The sequence below is a fragment of the Gobio gobio genome (genome assembly GCF_949357685.1).
Source record: "Gobio gobio genome assembly, chromosome: 5".
NCBI lineage: Eukaryota > Metazoa > Chordata > Actinopteri > Cypriniformes > Gobionidae > Gobio > Gobio gobio.
This window is the reverse complement of record NC_137101.1, coordinates 44070118-44093651: the sequence shown is the minus strand read 5'-3', so window position 1 is coordinate 44093651 and position 23534 is coordinate 44070118. Positions and strand designations below refer to the sequence as shown.

General features: G+C 39.5%; 2 protein-coding genes across 2 annotated transcripts in view; both read left to right on the top strand.

Annotated features, from left to right (window-relative positions):
• The window catches only part of LOC307126529 (uncharacterized protein), a 1210917-nt gene that overhangs the window by 793231 nt on the left and 394152 nt on the right, over positions 1-23534 (top strand). The window lies entirely within an intron of this gene.
• On the top strand, positions 1283-11233 carry LOC307126524 (tripartite motif-containing protein 16-like). The gene is made up of 7 exons (XM_079817087.1): positions 1283-1489; positions 3656-4232; positions 5056-5151; positions 5237-5470; positions 9727-9886; positions 10039-10086; positions 10331-11233. The coding sequence occupies exons 2-7, from the start codon at positions 3660-3662 to the stop codon at positions 10861-10863; spliced, it is 1644 nt and encodes a 547-aa protein (XP_079673213.1). The 5' UTR covers positions 1283-1489; positions 3656-3659; the 3' UTR covers positions 10864-11233.

Sequence of the window (23534 nt, the reverse complement as noted above, 5' to 3'; positions counted from 1 at the left end):
AATATCTTCATTTGTGTTCCGAAGATGAACGGAGGTCTTACGAGTGTCGAACGACATGAGGGTGAGTAATTAATGACATAATTTTCATTTTTGGGTGAACTAACCCTTTAAGTTGTTATTTATTAAATTATTATTAAGTTGTGAATGGACTGTGTGTTTGGCATGCATTTTTTAATAAACAATTGCATACTTCACCTCCAATTGTCAAGGTAAGGACAACATTATTGTTTTTTAGTCTTGGAACCTATTTTATTGGACTCCTTGACCCCAAAAATGTACACGTTGATACCAAATTTGTCATTATAGCTATGACAGAAGCAAAGATATGGGTATGGCCTCTCAAGTATGGTCGGCAGTCATTTAAAAAAAAGTGCGTATATATAAGATACGAAATGTGATCTCACTTGTGTCTTAAGATACATTTATTTCTATGGCCCTAAGGTACTTCCATACCAAAGGGGACCTTTGCATCATGACTCAAAAGTCAAAAGTCACTTAACCCTACTAATGAGTGAAAAGTACCTAAACTACAAAATGCCACATGAGTGTAAAGTACCTAAACCACTTAGTGACATAGATGTACGGTATAAACAATTGTATTTGACTTCCTTTGTTTAAACTAATGAGTGAAAAGTACCTAAACTACAAAATGCTACATGAGTGTAAAGTACCTAAACTACTTAGTGACATAGATGTACGGTATAAACAATTGTATTTGATTTCCTTTGTTTATTACGTGAAAACAGAAACAAGTCTAAAATATGTGGGAAAAACAGTGAAAATTAAGTTAATGAACAAAAAAATGTGTTGTGTCCATTTGAATGTTGCACCGCAGTAAATAGATGCTTCCAGCTGAAAAGCTGCATCCATACAGATTTTCATATTTATAACTGCTTACACATTAACAAATTACTGTCACTATGAGATTTGGACAGTAAAAAATTGGTTAAAATTGAAGCTTGAGTCTTAGATATTTTTAATGATGTAGCCTATAGTTTGTCAAGGTAATTACATCTAACAGTAATTTAAAGAGAGCTAATTTAAACAAAGAATGCTTCAGTGCGTCGATGTCCTCGTGAAGGTTAGTAGTATTTCTGAGAAATAAGTTCACATGATTTTCAAGACTGTTGTTTTTGTGCACAGACACAGTCTCACAATTCAATAATTATAAATAAACATATAAAAATAACATAGATGGTGTTGTGATCATACTTACCTGTTGAGTTAAGATGGATTAATCCATGTAGGTGGAGCTTTATAAACTGAAAGTGCAACAACATTCAGGGTGGCTTGAGTAGGATTGAGTTCAAATGTGGTGTTGCTGAGAATGGTTTAAAAACTGTTTTTGTTCTGTGTGAACATTTTTTTCAGCCAAGCTCTGTGTAAATATAGATATATCAGTGTTTTATGAGTGTTTCATTTTGTAACAGCCCTTCTTTGCATGTGTGGAGCTATTTGTTTGTTCACAATTCTCTTTCCTCGTGAGAAGGTAAGAAGGGTTATCTCTGTTCTCTAAATAGAATTTATATGATTATTTTGTCCATCCATGTTAGTTAGAGAAATATATTATTGTTAAAGATGTTTACTAGCATATATGTGGTTATTTTCAATAGGGGTGCACCGATCCGACTTTTTCAGTCCCGATACCGATGCCTGGGCTTTGTGTATCTGTCGATACCCGATACCGATCCGATATATTGTTGAATTAATAATAAACTGTATATCTTCCACCTTATACCTTCCTTGAAGAGACTAAAGGCACCAGACTTTACTAACTAAACATAACTAAGACAAAATAACAGATGTATGTAAGGTGTTGAATTCTTATTTATTTAAAAAACAATTGTGCATTCAAATCTAAAATAGAATGTAATCTAACTTCTTTAAATAAATAAAATGTAGCAGTGGAAACAAAAAACAGTGTATTGGTCAAACATACAATAGTAATCTGACAGTTACCAAACATTTTTTACACTACAGATAATTGTTTTGGTATATAATCATATCAATATTAAAAAGTAGCATTACAAATTAACAAATAGTCTAATTTTCTACCATATGCAATTTAATAAAAATGTTCAGCTAGCTAATAACAACTTTGTTCTGGTTTCAGATCATGGTTTCATGATTGTAGGCTAGGCCTATTTATTTTACTACACATTGTCAACAGAAATAAGATGAAATACTGTTGATAATTTAAAATAATTCTTACTAGCCACTCTTGCTAAAATGGGTAAGCACTTGTGTTCTCATTTCAGTTGCGTTCTGAGTAAATTAATAAACTGAGTTCATGAGTTCACTGTTGGACAGATCAGTTGTTCTGGCCAGTCGTTAAAATGATTCGGTTCAAAGGAGTCATTAGGTCACGAATCGGACATTAGCAGACGCGTTGTGTGCGAATCCCGTCTGTTAGAACATCGCGAAAGATGTCAACACACAGAAAACACTTCATAACTGGATATAATTTGTCTCCCGCTTATTGAAAGTATGCTTTATGTCAGCTGGTCAGAGAAGAGTCAATGTTTTTTGAGCGCAATTCACACCCAGTGATAATTCAAGGACAAAATTGTCCGAATGTGTCACGTGCAACATGGTTTCGGTCTTCCGAGCTTTTGATTTGGATTAATATGTGAAATATGAGAGCGAACACTGATTATTTTGAAGACCCAGAGAGCGCGCGCGGGGGAGGAGCTCTCAGATCGGTCTCTCTGTCACTCAGTCACAAGCGCAGCATCTGTTCTACATCACTCGTAAATCACAATAACTCATCAAATTAGGCTTTGGCCGTCAAAAAAATGTCAATGCAGGAAAGACCCTGACTTTGCAGTAATACCCTCGAAACAGCGACGAACTAGTTGGAGTGGCAAGCGTGAAATATCTCCTCCACACAGCCGACTCTCTGGCTCGCTCCCTTCTAGCATGCGACACACGTGAAGCTGACGAATGACGTAGGTTCTGCTGCGACAGAAAAAAACACCTGGATCGGCTTGTGGATCTGTTAATTTTTTCGATCCCCGATCCAGCTATTTTGTCAGTATCGCGGCCGATATCCGATCCTAATATCGGATCGGTGCACCCCTAATTTTCAATGGCTGGTCTTGTATTTCTGATATTATTTCATATGTTGTACATTTCACGTGGTGGGGTTTATGTTTCTGTATATTGTATTGCGTTCAGGGCTTATTTGTGTATTTTCATATATCTATCTTTATTTGTCCTATGTGGTGTTGCCTATTGTATTGATAATTAACATTATCTTGATGTTTATTTGGAATTAACACAATTCTCTTCACTTGTGACAAGTGTCTGATGTGTCTATAGAAATAAATAAAACCGAAAGCTTCACTGCTGTGACACAACTACGGTCTTGGTGTCCCCCTCATACACCCAGCACATCACACAACACTGTGACATTTGGGGGAGCACACAACGATGAGGGTTACAGATAGATTGCTATTTTATTTTATTTTGCCTTGTAATTGTAAACATTTTGGCCACAATATTTTGTACTGGATCACAAAAGATTTTTTAGACTGCTTTACAGACATGCCTGTTTTGCACACATCACTCAGAAACAGGAAACATGTGCGTTCAGAGTAAGAGAAACTGACGTGTGGTTGAGCTGTTGTGTGTTTGTGTCTCTGTATTCATGCAGTAAAATGGCAGGAGCAAGTATTTCTCAGGATGAGTTCAAGTGTCCAGCGTGTCTGGAGCTCCTGAAGGATCCAGTGACCATTCCCTGTGGACACAATTACTGTAAGAGGTGTATTACAGGCTGCTGGGATCAGGAGGATCATGTGAGAGTCTACAGCTGCCCTCAGTGCAGACAGACCTTCAGTCCAAGACCTGCTTTAACTAAAAACACCATTCTGACTGAAGTGGTGAAGAAACTGGAGAAGCGTAAACGTCCTGCTGACTGTTTCGCTGGAGCTGGAGATGTGCAGTGTGACGTCTGTACTGGAAGAAAACACAAAGCCGTCAAGTCCAGTCTGGAGTGTCTGGACTCTTACTGTCAGAATCACCTTGAACAACAAGAGAGTTTCTTTAAAGTAAAGAGACACAAAGTGACTGATGCCACTGGACGACTGCAGGAGATGATCTGCCAGAAGCACAACAAGATCCTTGAGGTTTTCTGCCGCACTGATGAGACGTGTATATGTGTGCAGTGTGTGATGGATGAACATAAAAACCACGACACCGTATCAGCTGAAGCTCAGATGACAGAGAAACAGGTATGAACTTAAAGTAATTTACAGCCATTATACTCATTTATAGGCTCATAATTTTGTTTATGTGGTCTACTAGAATACAAGTATATAATTTAATGTCTGTTTTCACTCTCTGTCTGAATACTGTTTTAGTTTCTTTAAAACCCGCCTACTGAAAATCACAGTCTGCTCTGATTGGTCACTTATGAATGGTCTGTTGTGATTGGTCTACTGCTTAGAGAGTGTCGGAAATGTAACGCGCTTTACCGTAAACGGCGATGGGGAGGTAGAGGGATGCTACGATGGGGTCTTCACTTCAGAAGACTAATCTATGTGTTCTGAAGGGATAAGAAAAATTAAATATGGTGTCATGTGACATGCATGAGCCAGTGAGATTTTATGATATTGGTGTGTCACCATATTTGCATATTTTGCTCATTCTTCAGAATATATTTTGTGTTTGTACACCTGTGAAGAGACGACTCAACGCCAGCATTGTGATGGCCTAAAATAATACATGATTGATTAACTTATTCTAACATTTTTATTTAACATTCTCTTTCTAACATTTTTCAATGTACATTTATGAAATGCACTTTCTGTAAAGCTGCTTTGAAACAATGTGTATTGTGAAAAGCGTTATACAAATAAATTTGAATTGAATTGAATTGAATTTGTGAAAGAGTTTCTGGGTGAACTCTCCCTATATAACTAGGCATTGATGAAATAATGCTGGCACTTATGAATGAACCTATAATCTTACCATGCAAGATCTTTAACCCCTCAGTCACACCACTTCACTGATACTGCAATGTGATGTTTCTCCTTCCATTGGTTTGTGCTTTAGCACCAGCTGAAGGAGACGCAGAGGTTGTTCCAGCAGAGAGTCCAGCAGAGAGAGAAAGATCTTCAGCAGTTGACAAAGGCTGTGGAGTCTCATAAGGTGAGTCTGGAGAAGAAGAGAAGTTTGAGAATCTCAGTCAGGACTCACTGAAGCCACTGTGTGATTGTGATGTGTGTCCTAACAGCGCTCAGCACAGACAGCAGTGGAGGACAGTGAGAGGATCTTCACTGAGCTCATCCACTCCATTGAGAGAAGCCGCTCTGAGGCCACACCGCGGATCAGAGATCAGGAAAAGACTGCAGTGAGTCAAGCTGAAGGACGACTGGAGCGACTTGAGCAGGAGATCAATGATCTGAGGAGGACAGGCGCTGAGCTGGAACAGCTTTCACACACACAGGATCACATCCATTTCCTGCAGGTAACAGAGATCTAGAAGAACAAGAGACTCAGAGAAACATTTCATGAGAGCAGAATGAGCCGTTGACTGAAGTGTTGATCTGTGTATTCGGTTATTATATAATCATCAGTCAGACTCTCATCTATTCATCATCTTTTGAAAGAGATGCTCTTACAAAGGTAGTTCAGCTCGGGAAATCTCTTAGGAAACATTTTCCTGAAAGATATATTGAGCTTCCAGACAGCTTAAACACTTTTAGTTTATCTTGAAGTAATTTTCATATAATCTACAAACCTGCTGAAATCTTTTATAATAATTTTCACTACCACATTAATGGATTTGACAGTGAAGTCTTCATAAAGGAAGTAAGTATATTAGCTCTGCTTCAGCATATTTAACCCTCCCCGGAAGGCACGGCCTCGCGCTGTTAAAGGACCAACAGCGGATGGAGAGGGCTCAGGTGGAGGATGAGTAGGAGAAGGGTGGACAGTAGAAATGGGAGGACCCAGGGCGGAGCTGACGGAGGGAGGAACCATGGAGGAGACAGGGCCGAAGACTTCAGGGGGCTGACTGACGGAGGCAGAGCTGGTGCCAGTGGAGGCCAGGGTGTAGCCGCAAAGCCAACGCACCACGGTAACACCGAAGATCCGGCGGGGCCTGGCGATGACCTTGGCTCCGGGGACGACGGGAATACAGCAGACCACTGTGGAGCTGGAGCGACCGAGACCCAAGATGGAGCTGGAGGGAGCGAGTCAAGTCAAGTCAAGTCAAGTTTATTTATATAGCGCTTTTTACAATGCAGATTGTTTACAAGCAGCTTCACAGTGTTAAACAGGAAAATAATGCAACAGAATTTGATTCGGCTGTACAGCCGCTCCGGAGAAAACGGTGATGTCATCTAGCTCATTTCAATTATCATACAGTGCAAAGCAGAAAAAATGGCTGACTGCACACTGAATCCAAAAAAAGACAGAAGTCTAGAAAAATTAAGCACAATCATCAATTAACACCAATAACAAGCAATTACCTCAATTGAGTATCACAAGGAGAGTCTGAAAAGCAATGAACATGAGACAAACTATATGAAATATACAATAAAAGCAGTGAAAACGATAGTAATTGTTGCAGAGAGTTACAAGAAACACAAAGTTCAAGTTCTTCATTCATGCCATCAGGAATTTGCTTTTCAGACTCTCCTTGTGATACTCAATTGAGATAATTGCTTGTTATTGGTGTTAATTGATGATTGTGCTAATTGGATTAAGCTGATGGCTCTGAAGTGTTTGTTTGCCTAGAAAGAGGGTGATTGTCTGTCACATGTTGAGCACTGAGGATAGCAATCTGCTGAAACGTCTGCTCATGCTCCTCTGGTTTTAACTCACCTGCACTTTGCACTTTATTGCACCATGCAAATGAAAAAATAAAAAATAAATTATTTTTCTAGACTTCTGTCTTTTTTTGGATACAGTGTGCGATCAGCCATTTTTTCTGCTTTGCTCAAGTTCATCTTTTTTGGTTCTACGCACCTGAAGAAAAAGAGTATTTTTTCAACTGAGAGCGCAACACCTTCCTTCAAATGATCATACAGTGACAATGTGGGCATTAGATCAGTGATTAGATCAGTAATTTAGCTTAAATGGTTAATTTAGTTTACTAACTAGATTTATTTGGATATTTAGTTGAAAATGTAGTGTCCCCAACTGAGCAAGCCAAGCCAAAGGTGACAGTGGCAAGGAAAGGTGGCAAGGTGTCCTAATGGAGAAAAAGAAATCTTGGGCAAAACCCAACAGAGGAGCCCAACAGAGCCAAAGGGACAGAGGGAGGATGTGAAGCCGGACGAGTGAAGTCCATAAGCGAGGGCGGGTTGACGAGAGAACAAGGCGACATCGGAGGGGCAAGGGAGACCAGCGGAACTGGTGGTCCATGGCAGAGCAGATGGAGGTAAGAGCCAGGGCAGCGTCCTGGTTGTGGAGGCTGGAGGTGGAAACCGTGGATCCACCAGCCCAGATGTAGCTGTGGACCGACAGACCCAAGGAGAACACAACACTCTGAAGATGGACGGAAGGTGAGCAGTGGGGCTGACAGGCAGAGGCGGAAGAAGGGCTGGAAGGTGAGAGAAGGTGAGGCTGGGTGGGATTTCAGGACACCAGTGTGGTACTGGGGAGACAGGAGGCAGAGTCCTCTCCGGACTGGAGACAGGAGGCGGATATGGACTGGATGATAGTAATTGTCTTAATTTACAGCATCAACTACAAAATCAGAACTATTTAGGTAGAGTACAAAATTAATAAAGTCTACTACAGACCTATAACAAACATCAGGAGAAAGAAGTTCATCATACAGTCCATCCCGAAAACATCCATTGACCATAGGATCCCTCCAGCTCACCAGGTGGGAATATTCCAGGAATTCCTCCACATACCACTCCAGCAGACGACCATCCTGCCGGATGTTAAGGAGATGATCCTTGGCCGTGCTCTTAGTATTTGGTCCGGTATTCTGTCACGGGTGTGTGTAGGCAGGAAGATGAAAATGGGCTGATACAATTCTCAGGCAGAACTAAATAGGGAACACTAACGAGGATGACAACACACAGCTGGAACAGATAAACTAATGATGACAGTGACCATGGAGACAGACGAGTGGCAGGAAACTGGAACAAAGGAACGTGACTCGGAAACAGGATGACAATACAAACAGACACGCATGTGACAGTCTTACGTCTATGACATTTTATGTAGCAGCAGGATACATTTTTAAATGGTCTTTTGCGGTTTAATATTCACAGACACTAACAGAATAAACTTACCTCACAATCAGTGGTTGAATCGGCTGCTCTTAGAAATAAACAGCTTTTCTACTGAGGTACATTTTTCCAGGATTATTCCTCACCGCGTCTCAAAACGATGTAAAGTAGACCTACATACAAGAATATTGATGTGTTTATTTGAGTTTATGTGGGCGTTGACTCTGTTCCCATGGATCACTTCAGTACTTGAATCTCAAAAGAATGCGTGCTCTGTGGACATGGCCGCATTAACAATGAAGAGGCTCACGAAAGAGTAGCACTCCTCTCAGAAACTGAAGCCTCTGCGCCTTGATCGCCCCCTGGTGGTTGGTCTCAGTATAGGTCATAACCCCCACCCCTCAATGTTTTGTAATGGCGCGAGACAAACTAAACAATTAAATTAGACTTCAAATAATTTTTTTCCAAAGTTGGTTTCTGTCATTGTAGTCATGGCAGTTTCTTATCACAATGATTTCATTTCAAGTGTTCGTTTTTTAAATAAGTTTAGTTTTAGTTAGTTATTTGATGCTGTAAAAACAGGGGGTGTGACGTCATGATTGACAGCTGAGATTGACGGCTTCTCTGAGTGAAGTTGTCACTGAGGGACTAACATACTTTTTTCTGGATTTTTGGGAGTAGCTTTAGCTTTAATTTCTACATTTCCATAACTGTTTATTTCACACCGATATAATGAATTGTTCTGTTCTACGGAGGCTTCAATCACTTCAGCAGAGGCGAATGAAGTCGCGTTGTCCATATTTTTTTACGGTCAATGTTTCAAACAGATTAGATAAACACTGAATATTTGTTTTTTATTTTATTTACAGGTTATTTTAAACCTGACATTTCAACGTTTCTTTTGACATGTCTCATCTTTGTGTGATAAGTATTCACTAAGTTAGACTTCAGAAAATGAACTCTATCTGAATGAACGGCATTGATTGCGCATCATGTTTGTTTTCTTTATTTAGCAAAAAGTACAAAATGTTTTTATTGTGAGTATACACAAATAAAAGTAGATACTTAACAGATTATAATAATGTATAAACACTCTTTGGCACTGATAAGAAAAAAATCTTCAAATTCTAGGAGTTAAACCACAAAACCTGACCTTGGGATCGTTTCCTAAGAGTCCTTGTAAATTTCCGAGCCACTAACTGCTCAAAAGTTATAAATAATGGTCAATATACTTGTTGCCTTTGAACTGCTTTCCTGATCAAATCTACTCAACCCTGCCATGTGACCCCGTTGATGCACTTGATCTGTTACATTTATGTTATTGCTAGATCTTTGATCATTCAAGTTTTTTCCTAGAAAACTCAGCCTTAACATGATATTATGAATATGAGAAGAATGAAGCTGATGCTGTGAAAGTGCTGGATTGAGGAGAGTTATTAAACATCAACAAGAGTTGCACAAATCTGACAGTAGTCCAGGTTATTGTCCGAAGTGTGGAGGTGATGAGCTTTGTGATTTCTGTTTTCTGTAGAGTTTCCCGTCTCTCTCAGCTCCCCCTGAATCTACAGACGTCAATGACAATCCCTTCAGTTCTCTCTCCTCTTTTGATGGCGTGAGAGAATCTGTCCGTCAGCTGAGAGACAAACTGGAGGATTTCTGCAAAGAGGAGCTGAAGAAGATCTCTGACAGAGGTAAAGTCCTGGAGATTCATCTGCTCTCAGAAATGACTCCATCATCTCATATAATGTAGAAGATCATGTAAAAAAATGTCTCAGGAACAGATGCAGGGATCCTTTTCTCTTGACATGATAATCACACTCTTCATGTCTGTTGATTTCCACAGTCACTTTCACCAACAGTGTTCCCAGGACAAGGAACGACTTCCTACAATGTAAGTTACTAAGAAAACAAGCAGAACTAATTGAGTGTGTTCATGTTCTTCCTGTTGAAGGTAAAAAGAAAACGAGACGGAGAAGTTTTAGAGTTGATCATGTAAATTATGATTTGCACAGGATATCTGGTAAACTGTACTGAGACACTGCTAATATATTGAACATGAAGAGTTCAGCTACATTAAAAGATCAGACAGATTCATAATTCTGATTCATGATTCTGATGTGTTTTCTCGCCATCAGATTCCCATCAGTTCACTCTTGATTTGAATACAGTGAATAAATGCCTCCGTTTGTCTGAGAGGAACAGAGTGATTACATTCACTCTCACAGAGCTTCAGCCGTATCCTGATCATCCAGACAGATTTGATGGATATAATCGTCAGGTATTGTGTAGAGAGGGTTTGTGTGGACGCTGCTACTGGGAGATTGAGTGGAGTGGTGAAATGTTTGGTGTGTTTATATCAGTGTCATATAAGAGCATCAGCAGGAAGGGACGGGGTAAAGAGTGTGTGTTTGGGTATAATGATCAGTCCTGGAGTTTGTACTGCTCTTCCTCCAGTTACTCATTCAGACACAGTAACATAAAGACTGAACTCCCTGTGAAGTCCATCAGCAGTAGAATAGGAGTGTATGTGGATCACAGTGCAGGAACTCTGTCCTTCTACAGCGTCTCTGACACAATGAGCCTCATCCACACAGTCCAGACCACATTCACTCACACACTCTATCCTGGGTTTAGTGTTGGTCCTGGATCATCAATGAAACTGTGTTGAGGAGTCAGAATAGATTTAGAGAGATTATACCCATAATACTTACATTCCATCATTCATTACATTAATATCTGTAAAATAATCTGTAAATATTGTATTTTATTGTATGTTGTTTAACCCCTAGGAGTCTGAGCTGTTTTGGGGCCCTTTAGAAGTTTTGACATGACATTTGTGTTTTTTCAGTTGCTTATAAACATATTAATGGCAAAAGTGTAATTACACTGTATTCAGCACAAACTGGGCTACCGTAATATGTGAGCAACATGTATGTACATGTTTGTATTTTTGAGAGAAAAATGTTTCTGCATGATAAAAAAAAAAAAAAAAGTTGTTTTAAAATTAAGGCCTCAAAACACAATAAATATGTGTTCACAAGACTTTTGACTAATGGGTGTATTTGCATTGAGTTTTTGCTTCAAACTGATGTGAGAATCATTGAGCCTACTCATTAACATAAAACAATACACTGATTTAAAATTTGTAAGAAACAAAGCCAGTATGCGAGGAGGCGTGATATCTAATTAATAATGATGAGTATCACCTGAGAGGACAAAAGAACATAATAGCATAATGAGCTGCATACCTGACTGAGAGAGCAAAAAAAAAGCTCTTCTTATTTAGTTGAAATTGTACTTATCTAGTAAATGCATCTTGATTTAAGAATGTTTTTAAGTATTTAGACTAGAAACAAGACAAAAAGTACTAAGAAGAGAATAAAAAAAAAAAAATGTTGTACTATTTAAAGTAGTCTCATGCTAAAAAAAATATATAAATAATTAAAATTAAGATACAATTTATACAAAACGAAATTCACTTTAGAGAAAGCAATTCACTTTATTTATTTAGAATGTAGTCATCAAAGGCCTATTATATTTTAAATTATCAAAATATTTGACTACACTGAAAAAAATGCTCTTCTTATTTAGTTGAAAATTGTACTTATCTAGTAAAAGCATTTAAAAAAAAAAAAAGTACTATTTTTATGTTTTTAAAAGTAGTCTCATGCTAAACATTTTTAATAATAAATAGTTAAAATTAAGATACAATTTATACAAAACGAATTTCACTTTAAAGAAAGCAATTATCTTTCTACAAAACAAAACAAAAAATCACTTTCTACAAAACAAAACTCCAGAATCATTTCTGACAAACTTTGATATTAAATAAAAAAAATAACATTAGGCTATAATATTTAAACATCAATATGAAGCAAAATACGTTTGACTGGTACTATATTTATAGCATCTGAGCAGACATGTGCGAATAAAAGCTTTATTGATGTGACACTAGGCTCTTTTACAATAAACACATTATAATCTGTCCAAAACAAGCCAAATAAATCTTGTCTAAACAGTCTTGCGTGTATGACATTTAATGTTGCAACAGGATTCAAATTTAAACGGTCTTTTTGCATTTAATATTCACAGATGCTAACAGAATAAACTGACCTTACAATCAGTGGCGGAGTCCTTTGCTTTCAGAAATGAACAGCTTTGCATGAGGAGAATAAATCCAGGATTGTTGCTCAAACGCTGTAGCTGAAGTAACGTTTACAGCGCTTCACTAGATGTGTTTGTATGCAGGGGCGGACTTAACCATTAGGCAAAGGTAGGCGACTGCCTGGGGCCCCCGATAAGCCAAGGGCCCCCTAAAATGCTTTTTATATGCGAGTTCAGCGCAGACGCACAAGTGGTTGCTGTGGTGTTCATTACCACAACAACCGCCTGCGCATCCGCGTTGAACATGCTTCTTGTAGAAAGTGTAGCGCCCAAATGATTTCCGCAATTCAGAAGACGCGTACAGGATCACAGAATCCATTCATAAAAACTCAGGCGCACGGTTTACTACTGAAGCATGCGCAACGCTCAATTAATTCACACAGAGACACGAAACATGCAGGATTCATATTTAAATCGTATTTTTGCCGTTTATTATTCACATACACTAGTAGTCCATATCGTGATTTGATTGAAGTGTACTGACTTGCATTGGATTTATTCATCCAAAATTTGACAAATTCCGTGACATTCCACGTTAAACATTAAATAAAAATTTTATGACTTGATTCCGCTATTCCGTTCGCATTTTCTGCATCGCGGAAATCATAGGCCACGAGCATTGAACCGTTTCATTTGAGAGAAACTATCATCATAACATACACAGAAAAAGGTCTAAGGCAACCCGTCAAAATAAAAATTTGGACAGTATAATGTATGTCTTAATGTAACAATTTTAACAGTAGGCCCTCTGTTGTGTAGCACTTTGAATGTACAAAAATGAAAGGGTTTGTTTAATTTTCATTGGAATAAAAGATAAATGTTGTATGCCTTCATTTGATTACCAGAAAAATGTAAATAGCTACATAAAACAAATAAATATATATTTAGTTAAACTTTTAATAAATTGCTGTTTAATTATTCAAGTTTCAATTAATTAGACATGCTTTTTGGTTAATAAAATTGTATATAACCATCCAGAAAAAATTAAAACAGAAAAAAAAGGAATCTGGAATTTTTTAAAATGGAATTTGGAAAAAAATAAAACAGATTTCATAGGGCCCTACAAATGAAAATATCATGCATCTGAAGTTATAATTAAATACGGAGCAACAGTGCGTATGATATATTTATCGTTTTGAATGGCGTTCACTCAAGGACCTGAGTAGATGACACATGCGCAGTTACTTTCCACACAGGTACACACATTTTTGGTTGAAAATTCTGATGCGTGTAATAATTTCTTTCAGTTTGATAATAGATTTTTTTTTTTAAGTTTGGAATTAGACAGCCTTGTGTTGTGTAAACAATTGTGCAGTGAAAATTACCACAAATGACCACCTAGTGTCCAACCTACTCTAATACTGTTATAACCCATTTACACATGAACAAGGGATCTACAACATGACGAAAGCAATTATTTATAACGTACAATGTTATAAAATAAAATAAAAATTGTCCACAACTATGGGACAAGGTCAGCAATCATCACAGCATAGGGCCCCATTCCTGTATTTTGCTTGGGGCCCCCAAATCACTTAATCCGCCCCTGTTTGTATGAGTTGATGTGTGGGCGTTGACTCTGGATCGTCAGTATTTAAATCTCAATAGAGCGCGCAATCCGTGGGCATGGTCGCATTAGCGGATAATGAAGTAGCTCACGGGTGACTGACATGTATCGCTTTTTGAACAGATTACATAAACACAGAATATTCGATTTGGTTTACATTGTTTAAAACCTGACATTCCAGTGTTTCTTTAGACATATGTATCATGTTTGTGAGACAAGTATTCACTAAGCTAGAGGTCCTTTTCTGAAGACTATCTGAATGTATGTCTTTGAGAGAGAGGCTGCAGATCGCGCATCATGTTTGTTTTCTTTATTTTGCAAAAAACAAAACATTTTGTTTTTATTGTGACTGTACACAAAAAAATAGAAACTTATTAGAAACTTATACAGATTATAATGATGTATAACACTTGCCTGAATCATAAAAAACGTTATTTGAGTCTCTTTGGCACTGATAAGAAAAAAAGAAAGCCGTCGACACCGCGCGACCGCCCACTCCAGGGGGTTAATGGAAAATAAAAATATGTTCTGTCTATGGCTTTTAAGTTTCAACAAATAATTTAGACTTCAATTGTAACAATTTATGATTGTTGTGTATGCCTAATGATGATGATTTAATATTTTTTAATTAATAAAGTACACTAGCTATACACTAGCTGACATTTTCTCCTAATGACATTAAATGTACTGGAAATTGAACATTTTTATTTTATTGTAAGAAGTTAGAAAAGGAAATATTCAATAAAAGGTAAAATGCACCATGCTGGCAATACTTATGAAACTAAGAATATAGAATTAGAAATATGTCAGCATCTTCTTTCTTCAATTGAAAGAGCAGTTGCATTTATCCACTACTTTATACAATTGTTTGCAACCAAAAATCCACAGAAAACTTTAATAAACTCAAAGTGAATGGATACACAATATCAGGCCAGCAGACCTTTCTCTGAAAACAACAGGAGAACAACATCAGAAAGGAAGTTGTGAATGGATCAATTATATTTACTATAATCAGCAGAGATGTATTAATTACACCAATGATGCTTTATCTGTGCTAGTAGAACAATTACTTAAAACAAGTAGAATGACATGGCAAAATTGGCAAGCCCTTAATTAATTATTGTCAGACAAGTTATGATAAGTTAAATTAGGCATTTTTAGGAGTAGCAATTTTAATATATGAGGAATATAAAAAAAAAATCAATAGAATGGAAAACGAATGGGTAATCAAAGTGTGTATAATCAGGATTATCCTGATAAATCAAAATGGATTTTACAAGCATTGGATATTGATTCAAGTACCTCTAATGAGGATGAAGAAGATGAATTATGAGCCAAACCTTGGGTGTATGTGCTAGCCTAACCGCTCCCTAAGGGTGTTCCTCTACAATGCGCAAAGTATCTGGGTCGAAGAAGATGACTACAATATAAAAATAACTTTTAATAGTATAATGCATAATTTGCTTATAACAATGTATTAATGTTAGTAAGTAGGATTTAGGGAAATTACAATATTTTACTCAATTCCACATCAAACAAAAAAACCAACAACAAACAAAAAATCTGGAAGGAGATTTTTGGTTGTAATATTCCTCTGGAGTGTGGTTGCATAATCTGGTCATTGGTGGTGAGACTGAATTTAGTCATTAGGTATCATAACTGAGGAAGCTGGATTTTGAAGCTACATATCTGGGAAAAGGATAGTGAAAATAAGGCTTAGGTAAGCCCCAGAGGGGGGAATGTAGAATGTAGAAGATAATTTAGAAAATGTGTAATTTAATAAAATATAATTGAATATGTATGTGAAAACACTATTATATTTCAACTGTGTGCTGACTGACTGAACTTTCTGAAGCTGTAAAAGGCCAAGAGGCCTATAGGAGGTGAAGAGTCAACAAAAGACTTGGGATGTGTTGACCAGTTATCACATGTTAAACAAGCTTAGGAAAAACAACCAAAAATATATCCATTGGTTGTTACCATTTTGGGAAAAAAGCTACAGTAGTGTCTTCTGCAGGGCCACTCAGGCTTTGTTGATTTGAACTCCATGACATTATTCTGAAGTTTTCTCTTCTCCAAATCACTAAACTCTGTCAACACAACTCGCTGGGCAGTCTCTGCTCCACGTCTTCATCCAGACGGCGAGAACAACGTGAAGACAGCGTAGGCAAACCCGGCATTGTGATGTTCATCACGTTGCCGAATAATATCCAGTAGGTCCATACAAATTTATTTTGAATTTGATGCAAGTAGATTAAAACAATGGCCGGTAACATGCATACTGTATGCCTATTTGGGTGTGGTATAACTTATTAGCAAATAATCAGAATAAGGATAATTGCATGTAAACGTCTTACTACAAATAAGACCTTATTCAGATTATTTGAAATAATTGCATTATTAGTGCACATGTAAGCGTAGTCATTGTCTGTGTAAAGAACAATTATTTGTGACTGTATGTGGTTCAGATTCTGTGTAATACTGTTCCTTTTCAGTCAGTACACTACGAGTTACATCAGTTACTGACAGAATGGGGGTTTCGCTTAGAAGTTAAATATCCTTTATTCTATTTGTCTATGTGTGTATGTGTGTTGCCGGTGTTACGCCACTTCAAAAGAGCTTACGAGGCTTTGTTCAAATGCCTCGTCCTTCTCAACCCCGAGGACTCTGCTCCAGTTTTGATGCAGATCTCACGCGGGCATCTCCCCGCGTGCTTTGCCCTCAGGACCAGCGCCTCTCTCTTCCTCTTCTCTTGCTCCTGCCATGTTGAAGAAGCGCCGCGGACAGTGAATGCTACTGCAGCGCCTTAACCTCTGACTAGAGCGCGACTTGCATCATAGCACGCGCTCACTGTCTAGAGCATAACGGCGTTGTAATGGCTGCCAAGACCTGCGCCTTTTTTCACTCTATCACTTCTCCCAGTCCCCTCTATTCAGGCGGCTGGCATCTGTCGAGACCACTTTCTGTTTCGTAATCGTACCCATAAATCACACCTGTCTGGTACCAGGCAGTCGCCTTCCAAGGAGCCAGAGCTTTGACACAGCTGTGGTCCACTTTGATGCGAAACTGGCCTGATCCCCATGCGTGAGCCGAAACGCAAGGGGGCGCATGTGCAATAGACCCAGGTGAGTACTGCTGATGCCGGGGCCATAAGGCAGAGCATCCTCTAAAAACACTTGAGAGGAATGCAAACACCAGCTTTGAATGCAAACACCATGCTCTGGATGGAGAGGGTGCACTGTGATGCAAGCCGCGCTCTCATGAGTATTAAGTCTATGACTGTCCCCAGGAAAGAATATTCTGGGTGGGAGGCATTGAGCTCTTGGCAGTATTGATCCGGAGACCCAAACATTCTAGATGGTTGAGGAGCCAGGACTTGTGGGTTATAAACTGTGTCTCTGATTGGGCTATGACAAGCCAATCGTCGAGGTAGTTGAGTATAGTGGTAATCCGGCATTGGCGGGACTTTAGGGTGATTTTGTGGCACTGAATTAACAGTGTTATATGCAGGGGTGCACACTGTATCATGGACACACTGCCTACAGTATAACAGAGGAAAAAACTCTAAATTGAGATTTCACTGAGAAGCCTGTAAGAGCGGGGCTCGAGCCGGCAACCCTGTGTGCGAAAGTGCACTGTCTCATACCACTGTATCAGCAGCTCCGTGAGGCTAGAGCTGTGTCTATGCACTTCGTAAAAGTGCAAGGTGCCAGGGACACCCAAATGGTAGGACTGTGTACTGATAAGCCTGACCCTCGAAGGCGAATCTCAAGAATGGCCTGTGACAGGGTGCTATCTGAATGTGAAAGTAAGCATCTTTCAGGTCGACTGTGAAAAACCAATCCGCCGGGCAAATGTGCGCGAGGATTTGTTTCACCGTCAGCATCTTGAACATAAGCGCTTTTTTCAGATGTCTGAGGTATGGGCCTGAGGCCACCATCCTTTCTCGGGACGTGGAAATAGCGCCTGTAAGAGCCTGACTTGCTTAGCGTCCAGTACACGGTTTCCACCACTCCCTTCTCTAACAGTTTTGACACCTCGGCGCGAAGCACGTGACTCACGTTGCTTCTTACTGAGGTCTCGACCATGGCGCGAAAGCGCGGGGGGGGTGGGGGGTCTGCGAACGAACTGTAGCGAGTAATCCCGTTTTATTATGTTCAACACCCAATTTGATATACCAGGAATGGCCTGCCAGGCCTGGGCTCATGAAGCCAGGGGTTGAATTAGATTCGGGGGGAGGCTGCTTAGTAATAGGGACCCGGTAACCCGGGTGCTTTGTACTGTAACACTGTGAGCTTGTAACACTGTGGGGATAGTGTTTATGTTTGGCGGCGCAGACTTTGCAGTGGGCGCGCGCCTCACATTCATAGCGCTCCTGGAACGAGTGCGCTATGTGAAAAATACTTGGGTGCAGGGGGGCAGACTGTAAAGTGGGCACATTTCCTACATAGAAAAAGCTCTTTTTGTGATTCATTGTAAATAATGTGCAGTGGCGCGCATTGTGTAGTGGGCGCAAACTTACATTTAGAGTACTCACGGCGCAAGCCGGAGAGCGAGTCCACAGGGCTAAACGCGCAACAGCGTTAGTGTGCAGACGAGCGTGTTTGACCACCGGCTAGTTGACTGCAATATTTACATCTCCAGCCACCTGAACCAAGGGAACTGGGAGAATATAAGGAAGTCCATGGTGGTAATCCGGCCGCGGCGGGATTTATGAGTGATTTTGTGGCGCTGAATTTACAGTGCTTATGCAGGGGTGCACACTGTATAGTGGACACATTGCCTACAGTGTTGAACCTCTCCAGCCGCCTGAATAGAGGGGACTGGGAGAAGTGATAGAGTGAAAAAAGGCGCAGGGCTTGGCAGCCATTACGACGCCGTTATGCTCTAGAAGCGAACTCGCTGTGGTTAAGGCGCAGCAGTGAGAACGGCTGTGACGTAAGCCGTGTTCGCGACATATCCATCGGAGTTTGCTCGTCTAACTTACTCTAGCATTCTCTGTCCACGGTGCTTCTCAGCACGGCGGGAGCAAGAGAAGAGGCAGAGTTAGGAAAGCTTCGGCTTGAGTTCGCGCGTCTATTCTAACATTCACTGTCCGCGGCGCTTCTTCAACACGGCAGGAGCGAGAGAAGAGGAAGAGAGAGGCGCTGGTCCTGAGGGCAAAGCACGCGGGGAGATGCCCGAGATCTACATCAAAACTGGAGCAGAGTCCTCGGGGTTGAGAAGGACAAGGCATTTGAACAAAGCCTCGTAAGCTCTTTTGAAGTGGCATTGCAGCGGCAACACACATACACACATAGACAAATAGAATAAAGGATATTTAACGCTGGATGGAGCAGCTGGAACAGTAGGCGGCTGAAGGCGGAGACCAGGTGGGAATCCTCAGGGCTGCAGGGAAGTTCCGCTGGTTGCTTTTCGACGGCGGTTGCTAATTCCCGAGGTTAGCGGAGGTATCGCTGAAGGAGGTCAAATCTGAATCCTACGGCGAAACAGTCTTTTATAGCCTCAGTATGCTTATTCAAGAGACCCTTTTCGGCAGGTTTTTCTGGCGACCCGCTCAGCTTCCTCGCCATAGGTTCCTGCAGTTGCCGCAGCACAGCCAATCAGTGCGCAGCTCGCTCTGTTGCTCTGCTGTGCAGTGGCACTGCGTTTTACATAGATACTTATATGAATAAAAGTTTTGCTTCATATTCATATAAAAGGAGCTTTTCCCATACGCAATATAAGAGACCTCTCGAAAGGGAACAATATTACTTTAAATTAAAAACGAATAGTTAGTATGTTACTACCTTGAAAGCGATAACAAGGTTTCTTTTGATATTTGACGATATAATTGTCGAGGCGAGGACTCAAACGCAAGAAGAAAGGGTGGTTTTATTTAAATAATAAAATAAACACAAACAAAATACCCACGAGGGGGAAAACTAAACAAACTGAAATACATACAAGGAATCAGGAACACAAGACATACCATTGATAACATGACGTGAAGACGACAATGAACCAGCACCGGACTGAAGTTGCTAGGAGATTAAATAGAGGACAAACAAGGATGGTAATGGGGAACAACAGGTGGGGCAAATTAATCAATAATCAGATAACAAGGGGGGTGGGGTCAAGACTGAAGACAGGAACGCACATGACAGAAATAACCCAAAACACCACATGTGCAGCACAGGAACAGACATGTGACAATAATGGCTCTCTGTCAGCTCTCGACTCGGTACGTTCTTCATGAAGTAGTAGCGGTGCGTGCAAGACCAAGTAGAGTGTTGGTTGGGCGCTTTTTCCCAATATATCTGCTGTTTGTTTGGAACGAGCTGTAAAACGGGGACCTTTCCGGGGACAACTCCAGTCGGGGACAGAACATTAAAACCGGGACTGTCCCCGGGAAACTGGGACGTCTGGTCACCCTATCGTTGATCCAAGAGATTGACAGTTGATGCTAGGCGGCATATGATAGGTTGGGTCAAACCATCCTGGCATGGAGGAGACTCTGGATTTTTAGGATAATGAAATTGAATAGCCTACTGAATATAAAATTCATTTTATGAACTTATACTTATATTTTCCTGAAATATTTATTAAATAATTATTTTTAAAGGATTTTTGCATGGATACTACTTTTTAAATATATGTAGGGTATATTTTAAAATCTCACGTACCCCCTGGAGTGCCTTCACGTACCCCCAGGGGTACGCATACCCCCATTTGAGAACCACTGATGTAGAATACATGGAAAGTTGGCAGTTGTAGTGTAGACAGGAGTTGGTGGAGAGTCTGGGGAATCCTGCTGCCATCCCCATAGAGACGGAAAAGTTCAGAAAAAGACCCAAATATATCCTATTCATACACCTATTCATTATTTTTCTCACATGAATTACAGATGTGCTCATTTGCATAAATACCACAACAGATCTAAACATTGGTCACAGCGTTTTTAAAACATTCATATATTTGGGTCTTTTTCTGAACTTTCCCGTCTCTATGGGGATGGCAGCAGGATTCCCCAGACTCTCCACCAACTCCTGTCTACACTACAACTGCCATTATTTCAAAGGACTTACCAGAACTTGTCATTTGCAAGTGTAAGACTGACTGTAAGGCACCTTGCAAATGCTGCATGCAGAGGCTGCCTTGCATGTCTCTCTGTGGATGTCGTGGCTCATGTTCCCACAGTGGTGCTGACAGGGCCTGAAATTAACTTTTTTGACCACCTGCCACAGTGACTTTTTACCAGCCACTTTTTTTTTCTCCTCGACATTTAGCCTGTCCGGATTTTTTCTGTGTGTGTGTTGTAAATATAGTTTATTCTGAAGAAATATTCTCAACAGTGTTCAATCATCACTGACATATTTAAATCTGCATATCTTTGATATTTTTACCTTTTATGAAGGGCATTTTTTCCCATAATCTAATTAAATATAGGCTATGCTTCAGCTTTCAGTTTATATTCTTAAATTTGATCAATAAATACAATTATAATAATAAGACACTGTAGGGCTGTTACCAATCAAATTACATAATTTACACTGAAAAATTACAACTGCATTAAAAAATGTTATGTGATTGTTTTAAATATTTTTGAATATACAAATAAGAAAAGTTGGAAAGAATGTTTAAACATGAAACCAAACTGCCAGTAGGTGGCGGCAGGTGACCGTCTTAAAGAGTCATTGAGTCAATTTGTTCAAACGGCTGATTCATTCAAGAATGAGGCAGTCGTTCATGAATAGGTCATTGAATCTTTGATACAAACGATTCATTCAAAGTGCTGAATCATTCAGTAGCATTGATTTCTCCTCGAGAGGCTGCGCGAGCGTCAACAACGCAACATTGTTAACGTCAGTTTATTATACATTACATTAGGCTATATATTATTATCCACTATCGATCGCCAATTTCGCTAAATTAATGCAGAATCATTATTGCATTTTGTTGATTCACTAGTTTTTTGTTATTGACGTTTTAATCTGTCTAGTAAAATTCTCTTCAAAAAGCCCCTTCAAAAATCCACTTGTCTCACAAACATTGTTCTTTAACTTGTAAGAATACACATTTAAGTCAAGTGCTGTCAAGTTATTAACAAAATCAATATAAGTAATAATAACACTTATAATATACATTTTTAAAAATCGTTTTATTCATTGATGTCCCGTGTCACAGACAGTCCACAGATATAAACCTACCACAGCTCATGTGAACACATCACACACGGCTGTGTTGATGGATGATTTAGTCACGCTTAGGAACGGTTAAACAAAACTAAATTAATATTATTATTACTGGTAAAGTTACCGGGTACCGGACATTTTCTCACCGCTTCCCAACTCCCAACATGCACACACACACACATTTGTGCAACTGTCACTCTACTGTAGCCTACGTCAGCGTTTCATTATTATCTCATCCCAGCACCAAGAGTTTAATACTAGCACATCCAAACGTAGTCAGAGGACGGCCTCGTCTTCTTTCCGATCGCATGAACATAGTCGCATCCTCTCAAACTGACCAATGAATCACTCATTTCTTTCTCATTGGCTACCTGCCAGGTAGATTCACAGTGTTACCCGCCAATTGCAAAATTCACCCGCATTTAAATAGAAAATCATCTTAGTGATGTATTTACACTAAACTATTAGTCTTCATCACTAGAATATTGTAGGTATGGCATTGCCTACTTATAAACTGTGAACATAGTTATGAACTTGTTGTCTCACCAATCAGTTCCTTTGCACCCATAATACACATATTCAACACTTTAAAGGGTTAGTTCACCCAAAAATGAAAATTATGTCATTAATTACTCACCCTCATGTCCGGAGCGAAGCACCATGACACATGCGCGAGAATATGATGTAGCGCCAGCGTTCAGTAATCCATGAAATGCACACTTTAGCCTCTTTTTGAGCACTACGCCGAGACCTAAAGCACGATCAATGTAGAATTCAACAGCTTAGATACGCGCATCTTCCTCTGCTTGTAAACAAATCTCCTCCTCACTTCTGGGTCATGTGTCCGAACGCTGGATCTGCGTCATATTCTCGCGCATGTGTCGTGGTGCTTCGTGAGTTCACGTCCGAGGCCTACACGGAAGACAAGAACTTGTGGAATAAAGTCGTTATTTTTATTAATTTTTTTCGCACAAAAACTACTGTCGTTGCTTCGTAAAATTATTGTAGAGCCACTGTAGTGAGATGGACTTTGTAACGACGGTTTTAGTGCCTTTTATGGGTCTTGTGAGTGTGAATGTACTGAATGCCAATGGAGGCCTATCTGAAGCCTTTCTAAGCCATCAGCTTTCAACAAAAATATCTTCATTTGTGTTCTGAAGATGAACAGTGGTCTTACGGGTGTCGAACGACATGAGGGTGAGTAATTAATGACAGAATTTTCATTTTTGGGTGAACTAACCCTTTAAAATGAACTGAAACCTCGTCTTAAATCTGTTTTACTTCATTCAAATGAATATGACTTTTCCAAAAGAAAAATAGGCCTCTATATTATTGATTTGTTTTTGTCATTGGGAAAATGTTATATTCATCAAACTTAAATTGGGTTTAAAATTACTAAATTTTCTCATTTAAAAAAAAGTCTAAAATTAATTT

Excerpts from the sequence above, each read along its gene's own strand:
- LOC307126524 (XM_079817087.1), top strand. The coding sequence starts at position 3,660 with ATGGCAGGAGCAAGTATTTCTCAGGATGAGTTCAAGTGTCCAGCGTGT. Across the intron at positions 5,471-9,726 it reads ATCACATCCATTTCCTGCAG|AGTTTCCCGTCTCTCTCAGC; the intron begins GTAACAGAGATC and ends TGTTTTCTGTAG. Across the intron at positions 9,887-10,038 it reads GAAGAAGATCTCTGACAGAG|TCACTTTCACCAACAGTGTT; the intron begins GTAAAGTCCTGG and ends TGATTTCCACAG.